The sequence below is a fragment of the Eptatretus burgeri genome, chromosome 11, assembly GCF_056783735.1.
Source record: "Eptatretus burgeri isolate ZD-2024b chromosome 11, Ebu_testis_v1, whole genome shotgun sequence".
Lineage (NCBI taxonomy): Eukaryota > Metazoa > Chordata > Myxini > Myxiniformes > Myxinidae > Eptatretus > Eptatretus burgeri.
The window spans coordinates 36,879,169-36,898,007 of record NC_140971.1 but is presented as its reverse complement, the minus strand read 5'-3'; the positions used below and the strand labels follow the sequence as shown (position 1 = coordinate 36,898,007).

Here is an 18,839-nt window from a genome sequence, read left to right as displayed (position 1 = left end):
TTTGACTATGTGGAAGTGATTCTTTAACTTCTACTTTCCCCTATACTCACCCAATACTTCACATGAATAGACTATGGTTTGAGGATGTACAAAAAGGAAGATGTGGTGGAATATGTGAGCACCTATCAGCAGCAGCTGGAGAAGATATACCTGCCCCCTGAAATGCTCATGAATGAACATGCTGAGGCGGTGCCGGCCACAGATGTGTACAGGTGGGTGATTTAAGTTACAGGAATGTACTCACCAAAACGATTTCAGGGACATTTAACTGCCATTCTGTGAATATGATGTGACCGCTGAGATTAGGTGGCTGGAGAGGAATGTTCAACAAAGGATGCTGCGATATTGTGAGCAGAGCCCTACAAGCCAATTAGTCATGCTTTAAAATTTAATCATCATGGAAAGATGCGATCTTGGCATAACCAAAAGACACAAGAAGAGAAACAAAGGTATCAGACAAAACAAAATTCCTTTTAGGCCGGGGGGGGGGCAGTGAGCCCCCCCCGCACCCCCACCATAGCACAATTTTTCATGGGTACCAAATGATTTACTAAGAATCAACTCAATGAAAAAAACGAATGTTCACAGAAAGTAACTCATTTTCACTTCATCAAATTGAGCCGTTTCCATGGCAACCTATCGAAAATTGAACAAAAGTGCCTGGAGTCGTAAATCGAGCGCATATCGCCAAATATTTAAGATAGAATCACAAAACTGGTGCCATAATAGAGGCCATGCATCCCCCCCCCCCTCTTATCATATATTGTTGTTATGTTAATTGGCTCATTTGCATTTTCATGAATATTCATTAAATTTAGTAATTTTGCTTAAAATCTGAAAACTGTCGACTTCAAAGCTCATCAGAATTTATAGGAGAGGTTTATTCAAATCAAAATCTGCACCAATGTGTTCCAGAATTCAAGGCACTTACCACGATGCCCATTATGAACGCGGAGATCACTGAGCTGAAAACATAATGCTTGCCACGGCCACCTTCAAAAACTGTTATTTGCTTTCTTTGTGTTTGTTCAGAGGGAGAGGACTGGTGTCTTCTATCCTATCACTCATTATCCCAATGTTCTAGCCTTCCACTCAAGATGAAAAAAAAAAAACTCAAAACAATTTCCAAAAAATCAATGAAAAGAGCTTCATTTAACATCAACATCCGGATCTGGATACTGCCTCAGCCACACAGCCATGCTTCCAGAAATGATGCAATCAGCAGCCACAGGCTGCGTACGAAACAACAACAGCAACAACAACAACTGCATTTGAGGGTTTGTCTTCACACTTCTCCTTAATCATGAACAGTCTCAAATCCTCCATTTCTCCAAACCTTGTCGTGCCACACACTGCACACATGAACTCTTCAAGCTCAGTGATCAGGTCCTGCGGCATGTTCCAAGAATGCTCCAGTCTGGCAAGAACTGGTGCAAACCTTGGCATCTTCTCCAGAGTTTTGATGAGTTTGATTTTCCTTTTCCCCTTAAATGCACATGTTGTGTCACATCCACTGTGTGCAAGGAGAGCTCGAAGCGCTCCTGTGTGTAGGCTCATACAGGCTCCGTCATGTTGATTAGTTTCTTATACCTCCGTCACCTAAGGTGGATGGAGGTCATGTTTTCACACCTGTCGTCTGTCTCTCTGTTTGTCTATCTGTGAGCAGGACATCTCAAAAAGTTAAGAACAAACTCGTATGAAATTCGCTGGGCAGGTTAGGTGTATGACAAGGACGAATTGATTTGATTTTGGTGAAGATCCGGATCCGGATACTAGAAGTTTAGAAGTGATTTTTCACAGAGTTGGCAGGATAGCCTCGAGGGACACTCACCTCGAAGCAAAATCCTTTGAAGTTGTGTAAATTTTGGAGTAGTCATGGACCTTCCCATCATAAAATAGTCGATTCGTGTTTCAACCAAATCCTTAGCTTAAATCAATTTTGAGTTGGGCCATCTGAAAAGAAGAAGAAGCATGACAAATCAGATATTTTGATCAGTTAGATTTGTAGCTCAGCGATGCTTTCCAAAAGCTTCATGAGTGCTGCTGGATGTGAAATCCTCCACAGATGATTGGTGGGTATTTTATACGTTTGTAAGTTTGTATCGGTAGGATATGGCAGGTAAGCAGGCAGCACAGTGCCAGGCAGCTATAGGGAAAGCATGTAGGGTTTTACGTTGTATTCAGAGGGGGATCATTTATAAATCAAAAGAGATGGTTGTAACATTGTACAGGAATTTAGTGAGGTCATATTGAGAATATTGTGTGCAGTTCTGGTCACCACAACTCAGAAAGGACATAGCTGTCATGGAGAGGATTCAGCGCAGGGCTACTAGATTGATTCCGGGCCGAACTCGACTCAGCAATGAGAAGCGGCTGAAGGAGACGGGGCTTTATTCACTAGAAAGGAGGCGGTTACGAGGAGATATGATGGGGATGTTCAAGATAATGAAAGAGATAAACATTATAGATGCAGAAGAATTATTCAGCAAAGTAGACAGCGATATGACCAGGGGCCACAGCCTGAGAGTAAAGAAGAGGAGAGTTAAGACGGTAGTAAGGTAGGGGTCCTTCACTCAAAGAGTAGTTGATGCATGGAATGGCCTCCCTGGAAAGGTAGTGACAGAAGAAACCATGGATAAATTTAAATCGAAATTAGATAGGTACCTGGAAGTTATGGAGATAGAGGGGTATGGGGATGTTGGCAAGACTTTTAGGTAGTTTGAGCATTAATGGGTGATTGTATCTGTGTGGTGTTGCTTGTGGGGGTCTCTTCAAGGGTTGTTGTGTAGTTGATGTTGTGTGTTTTTTGCCTAAGAACCATCGTTGCCCATGTCCCCTCCCCTGGAAAGAAAATAAAACGACAAAAAAGTGCAAAACAAAGACAAAACATTTTGCATTTTTCTCGTTTTGATCTGGTGTTGATAAATTTGTCTGGTGTTGATGTGGTGCAGGCATGGTGGGCCGAATGGCCTCCTCCGGCGTCTAATTTCCTTGTGTGTCTTGGTAGAATTGGTAGAATTTTTGGAGGATTTGTGTTATATTAAACCTGTGGAGTGTCCGTGCCATCCCCATGTAAGAAGTCTTCAATCTTCCTGAGAAAACACTAAACAGTTTGCTTGTTCTGATTCAACGAGGCTGGCGCCCCAATGTACTTCGCAGGCTTTACAGCCAGCAAACAGTTCAACACCAAAAAATGAATTATTATTCTAATTATTATCGTCATTATTCTTAATGTATCGATCGTACATCTACACTAATAAAAGGGTGTGCGTGTGTGTGTGTGTGTGTGCTTTGTTGATTGGTATCTACATCTGTGGGTTTCAGAATGTGGAATGGAGTCCTCCAAGGGTGGGCTCAAAGTATCCACCTTCATTTCGGTAAGGGGTCACGATTCACGGAGCCCAAGCTGCGAAGTTTTCTGTTCTCAAAGTTTTGTGCCGAGGGCTCTCCTCATGATCGTTACTGAGCCCAGGACGGCTTCAAACTGCCGTTCGTTTGAAGAAATATCTTTTTTTTAAACAATATGGCTGCTGAATCACGTAACCGATTACACCTCAAAAAAAAAATAGTGGACCATTTATCCCTAGATGACCCTCTACATATGCAATTATGACATCATAATGAAGGCACCTATGATGTCATAAAAATACCACATTCATTCCCCATGACAAATACTTGCTAGGTGCCACTTGCCAACCTATGGCTTGGGGAACACTTGTGTGAAGTTTCCCCTCGATTTGTCCAGCTGTTCTGGAAAATATTTTTTATAGGTTTTCAGGTAAATGCTGTATGGCTGCCAAACCATGTGACCAATGACATCATATGTGTGAACATTTTGTTCCTCATGGACAGGCAGTCTCTGTTTCACCTCCTGAAAACCACCTGAAAACAGTCATCCATGTAAAGTTTCGCCTCAATCTGTTCAGCCACTTCAGAAAAAAAGATTTTTGAAGGTTTTTTTTTTTTTTCAAAAAAACCCAAACAATTTAGCTGCCGAATCATGTGACCAATGACATCATGAATTTCTTTTTTTGTGTGGACCATTTTATCCTGAGATGACCCTCAAAAATTTTCAAACTGATCACATGTGGTGTTCTGCATATGCAATTATGACATAACGAGGGCACCTATGACGTCATAAAAAGCACACTCATTTCCCATGAGAAGTACTTGCCATGTGCCAAGTTTCAAGTTTCAATTTTTTCCTTGGTGCAGTTTCAGAGATACAGAGGTCCAAAGTTTTTCCATTTTCCAATATGGCTGCCACACCACGTGACCTATGACGTCATAATTATCATTAAAACATTCTACATGAGTAGTTGCACCGATGGTGAGAATTTCGTCTCAATCTGACAAGCGGTGATTGCGGAGAAAAACACAAAAGTTCTGTGCGAACAAACAGACAAACAAATGGATCCAAATGCAATCCACTCTCCGTCGGCGAGGGCAGCAAGGACTGTCTTTAGTTTTTTTTTTTGTTTGTTTTACATTCTCTTTTGTTTCATTTCAGTTGGAATACTTAGGTCATGTCTAAGCTGCTTCATCTTCTTTTGCAACCAGAATATCCAATGTGGGGTTTGTCATCAGGTCACTTTTCCATTACACACTATTGTTTCTTTCCAGTTTCTTCCAAAAAATTGCCTCCACCACCGAAGGTGGACGGTGGACGCCACTGTCTGTCTGTCTCTTTGTCTGTCTGTCTGTCTGTCTGTCGGTTTGTTTGTTTGTTTGTTTGTGTGTGTGTGTGCAAGATATCTCAAAACGTTATGGACGGATTTGGATGAAATTTAGTGGACAGGTTGGATGTGTGACAAGTGTGAGTTTATTCGATGTTGGTGAAGATCTGGATCTGGATCCGGACACGAGAATTTTAAAAGTGAATCTTCATCATTGAGAAATAGGGTCAAACATGATATACAGCATGATATCTCAAAACGTTTTGGACAGATTATCACTAAACTTGCTGGATGACTTGGATAGGTGACAAAAACAAGCTGATTAGGTTTTAGCTAAGATCCAGACACAGAACCGGCCTCTGTCAGTGGGATACAAAATGTAAACTGTTCAGCCTGGTGGAGGTATGCACTTTACAGGGTGCCATTCTAGTTTGTTGTTTTTGCAGTAGAATATATTTTGTTGTGTGGTTGTTTGTTCCTGTGTTATCTGTGGCTTGTCTGTATGGTATAAGTGCACTTGCTTTGACTATAACTTATTTCAATACCTCTTTATTCTTCATTGTAAGTATTGAAACTTATGATCGATCCGAGACGTACTGAATATTTTCCTTTATTTTGGAATTTATTACTTCTTTTTTTCATCATTTCGGCTTATCCAAATGGCTCCTCAGGCACAATTAATAACAGATAATCCCGAGTTGGTTGTCCCCCCTCGGGGTTATCTGCTTGTGCTGTTCTTGGTTGAGAATTTTCATTACTCACTTATCATTTATTACTACCTCCAGTATCCTTTTCTCTTTGTTTTGAGCTTCAACTTTTTTATCTCTTTTCTTTCAATGACTTGACCAAAAACCTTTTCTTACTTATTATCACCATTTATTGATCTTGTAAGTCATTATTATGGAACTTTTGTATTCGGCTGATGACTTGAATTTCTTCTTTGATTATGGTGTTACTTGGTTCTGATTACATTGATAATAATTATCTCGGACTTCCTTATTTTCTCTTGTTGATAATCATTTTATGGTCATTTTGGTAACTGGAGTGGCTTGGGAGAATCTTCTTTCGGATCATTCAGGCGGTACAAATACAGTCATCTAGGTAAGCAGCTTTAGCGAAACGAAGCATAACCCAATGCCAGAAACCTGCTTTTCACATTGTGATCCTGGTAACCAATTGCAAGCATATTCCTTGTTGATTCAGATGGTGACGTATCCGGTACTGACGTTTTCCCCTGTTTTTTTGGTTTTACCATAATAGGTATGTTGTGGAACTGCTTTTCATCTGACCTCAACCCACTGAGTTTTCACATAAGCTCCTGGCAGGATAGCTGTCTCGGTCGTTAATGTTATTGTTGTAATTATAACTTTATGTCAGATGTACGTTTTACTAAACACACGATCCAATTTCCAATGTGATGTGCTGCTGTTTCATTTCACTTCCTCAGTTATGGAGTCATCCTCGTGGAAATTGCGACAAGAATGGATGCCATACCGGTACTATTTTGTTTTCATGGAAATTCTCATTCAATGCAGTTGGAAAAAGTGAAGTAGATTAGGGAGATTGATGTATCGTTGGAAGATAGTTGGGTCATTTGAAGAGTGTGTAGAGGTTATATTCAGTAACGGAGATGATGGTGAAATTTCTAACTTAACCCACTGCTTTATCTAACTTTCTTCATACAATAAGCTTATTTTACCCTCAAACAAACAGCTCTAAATTGGTATGTCACAAATGATCTCCTGTACTTATTCAAATCAAGTGGAAAATTACATTCCCTCAAAGATAGTGACAATATACAGTACGTTGTTCGTGCATTGGATGCAGATAGGTTTAGACATTGAGCGAACAGATGTCTGCTGGAGACCACCTCTTCCTGATCTTTGTGCTGGAAAGGCAGAAAATGACTGTCCAAACCCTGGGGAATATATTGAGGTGAGGAATTAATCTACCAATTGAAGCTATAGTGGAAACAGTGTGTAGAGCAACGCTCAACCGGGAGGGTTTGAACGGCGGAGACAGAAAACAACAATTGTACTGTACTTAATTTGAGAATGTGTTTTCAACCATCCACCAATGTTACTCGTTAACTGCATTGTAAAGTAAAACACACTAAACTATCCCACTCTCCTGTATTTACAATGCAGCTGATCCGTAAGTGCTGGACCTCTTACGCAGTGCATCGACCCAGCTTCGAACAGGTGAAGAAACTTCTATGCAATATAAACCCCAACAAGGAGAGCCCGGTGGACATGATGATGAACCTGGTAAGAGGGAAACTCAACTGCCAGAAAAAAAAATGAAAAAAATGGAAAATGAAAGTAAGGTTGGAGTTGGGTTTCGTGTTCCGTGATCGTTAGCATTTGGGTTAGAGTTTAGAGAGAGAGTTTGTGTGAAGTAAGCATTCAGGTTGTGGTTAGAATTAGGGTTAGGATTCTGGTTGGCATTAAAATTTGGGTTGGTGTTACATTTGGCATTTAGGTTATAGTTAGCATGAGAACTAGTGTTTTGATTTGAGTTCTATCAGAAAAATAGCATTATGGAGCAGGTAGCACATAATTAATAAGTTACCTTTGCCACCAAGGTTGAAGGAGGTTATGTTTTTTACCACTGTCTGTCTGTCTGTCGCTCTGACTGGGTGCAGGATATCTCAAAAAGTTGTGGACGGGTATGGATGAAATTTTGTAGACAGGTTAGATGTGTGACAAGGAGAAACTGATTAGATTTTAGTGAAGATCTAGATCTGGATACGAGAATTGTTTAATTTTTAAAGTTATTCTTCACCATTGTGAGATAGAGCCAAAAAACGAGATATAGCATATCTCAAAAAGGTATTGGGCCTGATATGTTCTCGTGGATCAAGCATTAAGAGGCGGAGGTATGAGCTCTATTGAGTGCCCTTCCAGTATTTTCTGTTTTCAGAAATCAACCGTTAATATTGATTATGAAACGTGGAGGATCACAAGTGCTGAAGCTATAATCGGCATGCAATTGTCATTTTCCGCACTTTTCTGCAGTGATGACATACCACGTGTAAGTTGCGCCACAGTGACTTGGCCATTAATCCTATCCAGGTTCAGACTGATGACCGCATCTTTGCTATTTGCTTCTCTGACCTCCTTCTGATGACTTAAATGTTAAATATGTTCTTTCATTTGATTAACTCCATTGGTTGTTGTGGTATAGCCTGCGGGCATGCAGGGCGGGGCATGATGATGGGAGGAGGGGTCGTCGTGGTCATCGTGTTTGCCAGGAATAAAAGGAGTGCGCGCCGCCTGAGGCGTTGTAGTGATGCTGTAGTCGCCCGGCTTGTGCGTGCGCTGAATACGTAATAAAGGGGAGCCGCGGGCAAAGTACGCCCACGCTCGTGCTTGTGCAACACAGCCCGGCTCGACTGTTCCCCCGCTCGTGTCTGCCTGCTAAGCATCTTCTATCCACGACACTACAGTTGGCTGACGAGGATCTTCGGATCGGCGTGTGCAGGGCGGCAGCGAATAACCCGTGCGGTTCCAGGCTACGGAGCCAAGGGTCTCGCCGGCACGAGCATGGCAGAAGGTCAGGGCACGGCGCACGGGCGCGTACCCGTTTTCGGGGGAGATGACTTCGAGTTGTTTTCTGAACAGTTGGGTTGCTACTTCCGTGCGAATGATGTAGATGATGAAGAGAAACGCAAGTCGATCTTGCTCGCCTCGCTATCAACGGAGCACTACCGGCTGCTGAGTGATTTGGTGGCTCCAAATAAGCCCAGTGATGACGGGCTATCGTTTCAGGACATCGTGGCGAAAATGAAGACCCACTTGGCGCCAGAGAAGTCGTTGCATCTCGCGCGGTTCCAGTTAGATCACCTCGCGAAGGGTGGCGAGGAGCGCGTTGCAGACTTCGTAGCACGGGTGAAGCATTCGGCCGTGCTTTGCAAGTTCACGGCAGAGGAGCGTCCGGCACGACTCAGAGATCGTTTTATTTCTGGTCTGCGAGACGTGAAGATGGTAGCAGCCATCCTGCGGTTGACCGACGTCACATTCGACTCGGCGGTCGGGACTGCTTCGTCGGTCGAGCAGACGCTCACGGATGTCCGCGCCATCGCTGGCCAGGACGTAATGAGTAGCTCCAGCTGGGGCATGTCGGCTGGTCCCGAGGTCCACGCGGTGACCCAGATGCCGCAGGTCGCACATCCAGGAGTTCACGCAATGACCCAGGCGCCACAGGTCGCGCAGCCCGGGGTCCGCGCGATGACTCAGGTGCCGCAGGTCGCACGCACGTCTGGCGGTGCGGGACGAGGGCGCGCACCGCAGCACGGTCGCACCGGGAGCGAGGTGGATTTCCAGGGGTGCTGGGGGTGTGGGGGTCCGCACCTACGACGAATGTGCCCGTATAAGAACACCGTGTGTTTGCATTGTCACAAGGTGGGACATTTGAAGCGTGTGTGTCGGATGGCGGGGGCCTCCGTTGGGGTCTTGGATGACGAGGTGCGGGAGGACCCCAGTGACCTGGAGATCGGCCTGCAGCCGGGGCATGGCGATGCCGGCGGGCCGGAGCAGGAGATGCAACCACGGTTGAGTCTGTTTTCCGTGGGTCCGGAGATGACGACGCCGTTCATGGTGGAGATCGAAGTGAATGGCGAGCCGACCGTGTTTTGCGTGGACACCGGAGCTGCAGTGTCGGTCATGGGTGAGCAGGCGACTCGTGGTCTTCGCGGTGTTCGCCTAGTCGGGACGGCCTTGTCGCTGTACACGTACACCGGTGAAGCGATTGCACCGCTTGCGAGGGCCGACGTCTCAGTGCGCTACCGAGGTCGACGCGCCCGGCTCTCGGTGTTCGTGGTGCGAGGGGAGGGGCCCACCCTTTTGGGTCGGGACTGGCTGGCGCACCTCGGGCTGGATCTCCAGTTCGTACCTCCAGGTGTGCCGGTGCTCTCTTTGATGCTTTGGTCGAGGCCCGAGGGCGAGGTTCTGGCGGCGGGAGCCGCGTCGATGCAACGGGAGCGGCCGTTCGTTGCTGCCTGCAGCGGTGATGTGCGGTTCGGGAGCGGCAGGAGCCGTATCAGCTCTCGCGATGAGTTCCCGCGCTTCGGCAGCATTCGTGGGGCAATGCGCGCCGGTGTTGTTCGGGCAGCTTCGACGGCGAGCTGCAGCGAGCCCGTGGTGTTAAAGGAAGTCGCGAGTCACAACATCGAAGCAACAACCAAGTGGCGGACTCGTGATGTGGGTTGTGGGTTGCTGTTCATTGCATATTTGTTTTTCCTTGCTCTAGTGATGCAGTTTAGCGTTGTTGAAATAAATGCCAACAGTTCCTGTATGAGAGTGGGTTTGGCGGAGATCAATCGATGGGTTTTGCAGTATGGCCAATGTGAGGTGGTGGCTTTGGGAGCGGTGGTGGTGAATAAAAAGGTTGGGTTGGCCTTCCATTGCCCCGGGCCGCGGGTAGTTGCTTTGTCATGTGCAGGGATTTGGTCGAAAGAACGCGCTGTACGGAAAAATGAGTTTGCAATGGTTCAAATGATGTTCGTAGTGATTTATAACGAGCCTATGGTTGAAGTGTTGTTTAAATTGAATTGCTACCGTCTAACTGCCATGTGGGTCTCGGAGATCGACTCGGAGCCAGGACTGGTGCGCTGGTCGGCGTTACCCCCACCTCTGGTTGCGGCAAGGTCAGACATGCCTGGCGCCGGGGGCGCAGCTCTCTGTGTTTGCTCAAGGCCGTTTAGACGGGCATTGGCATCTCAACTGATTGTGGTGCGTGGGTTCTTATGGAGCATTGGGTGCGTCCAGCCAGCGGCGCTGTTCAGCGCCCCCATCCAAGGTCAATCGAGTCTGGCACTGGCGCCACGGCTTCCAGACAGCGGGCTTCCGGCCTCGGAATGTTTATCTGCTTCAGGTCTGCCTGGGGGAGGTGTGCTGCCTTGTGGGCCGGAGGCGTTTGATGGTGCCGGGGGAGGTTTGCTCGGGAGATCGCCGCGGCCTCGCCGAGGGCCATGTCAGCATGAGCCGCCTGGGGGCGTTTCCGCTGTGTAGGGCTGCTGTGCTTTTCGCCTTGCTGCTTCATATCGGTAACGCGGCCAGAGTTTGGGAGGTGCTGTGTGCACCTCCGTCTTCGGAACCTGGCCGGGGCAGCTCCATTAGCTCGCTTCCACGCATTATATGATGTGATGTGATGTTATACTTCGCTGTTTTCATTTTTTGTGCCTTGTCTACTATTATACCGTAGTCCTTCGTGCTGTTTATGCTTATTATGATGGTGATCATTTAATAATCATAGTTTTAGGAGGGAGGAGTGTGGTATAGCCTGCGGGCATGCAGGGCGGGGCATGATGATGGGAGGAGGGATCGTCGTGGTCATCGTGTTTGCCAGGAATAAAAGGAGTGCGCGCCGCCTGAGGCGTTGTAGTGATGCTGTAGCCGCCCGGCTTGTGCGTGCGCTGAATACGTAATAAAGGGGAGCCGCGGGCAAAGTACGCCCGCGCTCGCGCTTGTGCAACACAGCCCGGCTCGACTGTTCCCCCGCTCGTGTCTGCCTGCTAAGCATCTTCTATCCACGACACTACAGTTGTCGCTCATCACATTCATTACTGTTCTTTGGTTTTCTTTTTGTGATTTGTCGTGAAAGATTTGATTAATATAGTTGAGCAGGAAGATGGGGTCTCCAGGCACCCGGTTGATATATTTTTCTCACTTACTTTTTTGTAATCCTCAAGGTGTCTTGTAAATGAATTTTCATGTTCACATCACAAAATATTGTCCAAAGCTTTCGCCTGCAGCCTGAAGGTGTACTGCTCTTCCATCTGGGCTGGTGCTCCCACCTCTCACCTTTCTCGGCTTCACGCTATGGAAACCAAGGCATTTAGGATTATTGGTATCTCCCGCGATGAGGCTGAGTCTTTGGGTCTCTCACTCTCTCACCACAGGTAGGTCGGTGGTCTTTCTGTCTTCTTCCGTCTTCTCTCTGGTCTCGCCCCCCCTCCCCGCTCTGTCTGTGATATGTCCCCCTCCCCTCCCCTCCCCATATATCTGCAGAGTGTTCAAGGTCCACCAGCAACCCCCTTCTGGTAAAACTACCAAACTCAAGAATCACAGCTCACCTTCACTCTTTCATTCCTCTTTTTCCCCACCTTTGGAACAAACTCCTACACTCTCTTCAATCCCACTCTTCCCTCCAGGTCTTCAAAACAGCTGTTCACCACCACCTCTTATCTTCCCCCATCCAAAACCATGATCTTTTCTACCCCCGCTAATCCACCCCAAACCCACCTCCTTCAAATTCCCTGCTTTCCTTCCTGAAAGTCCGTCATGTAAGGACCTGAAAGTCCCTGTCGTGTCCATCTTGTTTACACTGTGTACCCCACCCCATCCCTCTCCCTTCCACAGATCTTCTCACGTCACTGCTCCACACTATTTTTTCCTTCCCTCTCCCACCCCTCTTGTCTCCTGCTCCCCTTGTTGTATGTTCTGTGTGTTAGCTCTCATATGAGCCTCAAAAGTGTATTCAAAAAAGGGGTCCGTTTGGCGGTCATCTTGTATTTCCGACGAAAATCGACGATCGGCTTAACTTTTGAACTAGACATCATGCAGAGACAAATGACCCCATTTTTCAGTGTGACTTTGGCATGAGGAATCGATTGAGAGGGTTATTTTCATGATTTAAACAAGTTGGATGTATTTAAATTCAAAAAATATGAAAAAAGTCAGTGTAATTTACACCCAAAATCTTGCAAATTATCGACCAACATCCATACTAAACTATAGGACTCCCATGAAGTCCAGACTCAACTAAAATTGCCAGCGATTAGGTAAAAGTAACAAAATATGAGTGCAATAAAGCACAATAAGAAGGAAACTATTCTACTGCTATTCTCATCTTGCACAATAGGACAAGCTACAGAAGCAGTAAGCAATGTCACTTTTTTCATCGCTCTGCTGTATATCTCGTCATCATCATTAAGAAGATCATCATAGATGATCATGAAAGAACTGCAGATGATACCTAAGATGAATTTTATTTGAAGTAAAGTTACTTTATAAATATGAATAGTATACTAGATCTTGAGCATCTAGAACTCCCTGATTCTCCATATGACAAATTTGAGAATTGTCCTGCATGTGATAAAGTGGGATTCAAAAGCCCATAAACAATGTATATTCTGTGTAATTATTTTCCAATTAATGAAAACAAAAAGTATAAAAAGGAATATAACTGTTTCAAAATTATACCAAAGATGAATTACTTTACAAGATTAATAAGAGAAATGAATGTTGAGTATGAGGATGAGAATACACTTTTCCTGATAAGAGAAGAGACTGAACAAATAGCGGTAATGTTTCATGGATTGATGATCTATATTATTAACGATTGCAATTTTCAGAGAAATATCAACACAAGATATTGTTTCAATAAAATAATGGATTATCTTGAAATTAAACCTGAACTCAGAATAAAACATAGTTTCTTAAAAAGGCAAAAGAATTGATACAATTTATTTTCTAAATATATAAATGAATGATTTTTTACCCATTATAATAATAAAAATAAAAAAGGAATATAATTCTTTAAGATTTATACCAAAAATTAATTACTTTACAAGATTGATTAGAGAAATGAATGTAAAGTATGAGGGTGATAACACACCTTTCCTTTCAATGGAAGAAGCTGAACATATTAGAGAAATGTTCAAAGGATTGTTGTTATATATTATTCACGATTGCCATTTTCAGGGAAATAACATAAGACATTGTATAAATAAAATAATGGATGATCTTGAAATTAAACCCGAACTTAGGTTAAAATTTTGAGTTTCTAAAAAAGCCAATAATAAATTAAATAATCTGTTTTCCAAATATATAAATGAATGATTTTTTTTACCGACTTGGGAAAATAAGATAAAATTTAACAACCATAAAAATCTTCCAAATTCATTGAGATGCCTCATAGTTGGTTCAAGATGATGTGGAAAAACCGGCCTGCTTTTGAAGATGCTTCTTACTCCCAACTTTTTAGATTTTTTAATTAATAATTTTCACAAAGTGAAGTTTTCAACCTGAGTATCAACTACTCTCACAAGGTTTTAATGCTGATCTTCAAAAAGCAAACAATTGGTTTCTCTAAACTTCAAAACAAACAAATGATTATATCATTGAAGATATAATACAACTATTTTGTGATACACAGAAATGTAAAAAGAAATCAAATCTTATAACTTGTATTCTTAGTGATAATACGGATGATATACCTTCACCCCAAGATTTGGATAAATCAAAAAATAATCTCGTTATCTTTGATGATTGTGTTAATGAGAGAAACCAAATGGTCATGGATAGTTATTACACAAGAGGGAGGCATTCCTCTTGTAATTATATTTATCTTCGTCAATCATACTTTAAACTCCCTCGTCGCTCGATAAGAAATAATGACAATACTTTTGTTTTATTAAAGTTAAATTCAATAAATATAAATGATTTGACAATTGTTCTACATTGTGTTGTAAAAAAGAATTTGGGGATTATATGAAACACACGACTGGAAAATATAAATACATTGTTGTGAAACAAGATGAGATACTGAGGGATATATTTTTTTAATTTTACATACAATGACATACACAAATTATAGTTGTTATTATTTATCTTGTTGGTAAATCTGCTTCTGGGAAAAACTTTCAAAAGTCAAGGTTCTTGAATAGGGAAAATGAAAAGATTACATGTTTTTTTTAAAAAACACCCTGTGATATGTATTGTATCTACAACAACCAGAGTAATGCGACCAGGATAAGTAGAAGGTGAAGATCATGACAACATTTCAAAAGAGGAACATATGAAATTGAGGAACGAAAGTCAAATATTTGAGGAGGTCTCTCTTGGTACAACAAAACATTCACATTGTAAGAGTGGGTTTAAGAAACTAAAATCTGGTGGTCTTGGGATATTAGAAACTAATCCAGAAGGAATGAGAAATCATTAAACATCTGAGTGGTAATGGAGATTTTATCATTCGGTTTTGATGTTGATGAAGAAACTCAACACAAACGTATGAAAAGCAGAGAAATAAGTATTAGTGAAGAAGAAATTACAATAAAGAGTTTGATGAAATATTTATAGAAAATAATTTGTTTGAACACATCTACTTTAATGATGAAGAAAAGGAAAATTCGCCTATTGACCTTTACATTTCATGAAATTATATTTTCCAATAAATTAATGGATGCAAAAGAACAAGCAAGAATATTGAAGGAACATCAAGAGTTGGTTTCAAAAGTTTTAAAACAACAGAAAGACATAAAGAAGAAACGCAGACAGAAATTAGCAGGTGAAAAAGCGTTTCAAAGAAAACAAGAGAAAAAATTTTAAACACTTTCAAAAAAAAAAAACTCCCCAACAAATGTCTGCAGTTCCTATGACAGAATACACCCAAAAAAAACTTCTAATGATAAAAGATCTTCATCAAATGATGGAGCAACAACGAGAAGATATCGCAGAATTAGAACATGATGATGAAGGATTGTTTCAACAACTGGAAGAGATAAATCAACCCCCTGATTATGTTGTGAATGCTCTCTAAAACAATGATTATTCCACAGAAACAAAAACCATAGCAGGTCTCATTCCAACAGAACAACCAGCAATATTCCATCTTGTAAAAGAAAAGGTATTGATATTTCATGATGAATTGAGGTCCTTGAGTTCTACTCAACCACCTATTTAATTAACACTGAGATTAATGTTTCTTCTTACAAAAGACGGAAGACAAGGTTCAACTGTGAGGGGTGAATTAAGTTATTTCGATAAAGCATTGAATATAAAAAATGAGGATGGCAGAGTATACGAGGTCCATCTAAAAAGTAACGGGACTGACCACAGAAATTTTATTCCAAAAATTATATTGAAATCACAGCTTTTCCCCTTCAAAATAGTTTCCCTCCAGTCATACAGTTGTCCATCCTCTTCTTCCATGCTTAGCTGCACCCCGGAAGGCTTCTTCTGGAATCCTCTGGAGCTCCGTCGTCACGGCCCTTTTGATGGCCTCCACATCAGGAAATCTGGTCCCCTTGATCACCCCCTTGAGCTTGGGGAAGAGTAAAAAAATCACAAGGGGCCAAGTCTTGCGAATACGGGGGTTGCTCCAGACTTGGCACGTTCCTCTCTGCCAGAAACTGTCGGATGCTCAGGGCACTGTGAGCAGGGGCGTTGTCATGGTGGAGCACCCAGGCGTTATTCTCCCACAAATCCCTTCTCTTGTCCCAGACTGATCTCATGAGGTGCCGGAGGATCTCCTTGGACATGCATTGATTCACTCTTTTACCCTGTGGTTAAAAAATCGAAGTGAACGATGCCCCCGATGTCAAAAAACGCGATGAGCATCACCTTGACCTTCGACTTCGACCTTCTTTCTTTCTTTGGTCTTGGTGATGATGACTTTTCCACTGATGACTCTGCCCTTTGGTCTTGGGATCGTATTTGAATATCCACGATTCATCACCAGTCATGACTCTCCCGAGCAGGTTTGGATCGTCCTTGAGGCGCTCGATAATGTCTTGACAGACAGTGACTCTTTGCTGTTTCTGGTCCTCGGACAACAGCTTGGGGACCATCTTTGCGCACACCTTGCGCATTTTGAGGTTTTCAGTGATGATTCTCCAGACAGTCTCCTTGTTTATGGAAAGTTCCTCAGCAATCATCCGCACCCTGAGTCGACGATCTGCGCACACCATCTGCTTCACACACTCGATGTTGTTCGCCGTTCTGCTTGTTGAAGGTCCTCCAGACCATGGATCGTCTTCAACCTCCTCCCATCCCTCTTTGAACCTCTTGTGCCATTCAAATGCACGTGTATGTGACATCGTTTCTTCCCTGTATACTTTCTGCAGCATTGCGAAGGATTCGGAAGGTGTTTTGCCAAGCTTGGCAAGAAACTTCAGATTGGCTCTCTGCTCACGACTCATAGCGCGACAACTCAGACGAGACAACGTGTAAAGCAAGACCTGTAAAAAATCACCCAATGAGCGCAGCCAACCATCACCAATCATATATATTGCTGGAATGTTGTGAAAGACTGTGACGCAACCCGTTCATTCAAGTTGTGTAAGTGGAGCACACAGCAGGCTCAGTCCCGTTACTTTTCGATGCACCTCGTATATTGATTTACTAAACTCGCTTGATTATGGGGTTTCTGTTGCTAGTAAAGTAAGGAAGAGTGACAATGAGAAACATGTTATTGAGGGATTATGTAGGCTTGGTTCAGGTGTTAGTTTTCTTCCAAATGACCCATTGCAATTAGTTAATAAACTTATTGTTGTTAGGTAGTAAGAAGGCTGGAAACAACAATAGTTTTTATGAAGCATCAGCCATTTCAGACCAGTTAATAAATATGAAAGGAATTAATAAATGTCAATACAAAGATATATTTTCCCTTGTTAAATGAGTTTAATTCTCTCGCATGATGAAAATGAAAAAATATCATACATTGTCGATGCTAATGAGAATTATTTTTTATTGTTGAAAGATGATAAAATAATGGTATAATTGCTACTACTGAATGTTGGAAGAAAAATGATTTGTATTATCTTCTTTTAAAGATTATTTAACAAGTGTGGTGTTTCAGAGAATAAGAAAGAGCTTTATAATAATTATATTCAGACGTTTTAAAACTTATAAATGAGAAGGACAATCCTTCGTTTTAATTTCACAATGAGTGATCACACATCTTTGTTCCAACACCCACTACAACTTGACGCAACAAAATAATATGAGGCATCTTTATTGTCTATGGAAATTTATAATACCTTGTTTAATATCACAGAGAAAAATAACAAGTTTAATTATAATCCAGGAAGCGGATACAAAATGATAACAGTTTCACCCGGAGGTTACGAGATTTCTCAAATATCTTTCGAAATTGCTCCTCTTGTGAAAGAACAGGGTGATAAACCCAAAAATATTGTTATACATATTACAAAACAAACTTCAAAATCAACGATTAAACATCAAAACTAGAATGGGCACTCAGTAGAGCGCATACCTTCGCCAACACTACATTCTGCCCCCCCCTCTCCCCAGAAACCGTTGATTGTGAGGGTATTTAATCCCACACCACATCTGCCATCTCATATGTGTTATGATGGCTTAAAAACATTAAATTTCCTGCTGTTTGACACCGATTCACATACATTGTACAATTTCTGTATGAACTCCCTGACCTTTTTGGGTGTCGGTGACAAGTCAATCTGATGACAACTGGTCACATTATAAGAAATCAAATATTACGCATCACAGGATAGGGAATTTAATTCTAAACATTTTGAATCTACTTACATGCAAATTGTATAACAATTTGAACATGTTATGATAATAAAGGTTGTTGACCCCCCTGACATTTGACCCAAACCGCTAAAAAAGGTAATGACGTCATTGTGTCATATCATATATCACAAGATTGGGCATTGAATTCACAACATTTTGGCATTGGTTACATGCAAATTGGATAAAAATCGACCGCACTATGGCAAAATGACGATTTTGACCTTTTTATGACCTCGACCTTGACCTTTGTACTCTTAATTTTGTAATTGGTATTAGAGTGTGGGGAACAGAACAGTCAACATTTTGATGTTGGTTTCATGCAAATCGGATAAGAATTGACCGTATTATGACTAAAACCGCACATTTTGCAATGTCGTGACCCCCCCTGACCTTTGACTCCCAACCGCTAATAAGGGTTATTACGTCATTGTGTCATGTCACATATCACAAGATGGGGCATTGAATTCTGAACATTTTGGCATTAGTTGCATGCAAATTGGATACAAATTGACCGCGCTATGGTAAAAAGACGATTTTGACCTTTTCATGACCTTGACCTTGACTTTTGACCTGATCGCTCCCAAAATCTAATCAAATGGTCCTCAGATAATAACCAATCACCCACCAAATTTTCTGCAATTCAGTTCAATACTTTTGGAGTTATGCTAATAACAAACAAACACACATATTCACAAATAAATAAGTAAATACACAGCGATCAAAACATAACCTTCGCAACAAAGTTTGTGAAGGTAATAACTACAAGGTTAATATCACAATTGATAATTCATTTAAAGAGTTATTGGGTTTCTTCTCATAAAAGATTGAAACTAATGGAACGTTTTATCGTGAAAATGTCATTCAAATATCCTCAGGCATA

At 42.2% G+C, this 18,839-nt stretch overlaps 1 protein-coding gene across 1 annotated transcript in view; it reads left to right on the top strand.

The window, feature by feature from the left end:
- LOC147016879 (atrial natriuretic peptide receptor 1-like) overlaps positions 1 to 18,839 on the top strand; it is a 93,368-nt gene that overhangs the window by 34,806 nt on the left and 39,723 nt on the right. Inside the window, exons 6-9 of the mRNA XM_085846013.1 lie at positions 71 to 212; positions 6,124 to 6,172; positions 6,504 to 6,611; positions 6,824 to 6,943. Of these exons, the coding sequence (XP_085702139.1) occupies positions 71 to 212; positions 6,124 to 6,172; positions 6,504 to 6,611; positions 6,824 to 6,943 (419 nt within the window). The remainder of the gene's footprint in view (positions 1 to 70; positions 213 to 6,123; positions 6,173 to 6,503; positions 6,612 to 6,823; positions 6,944 to 18,839) is intronic.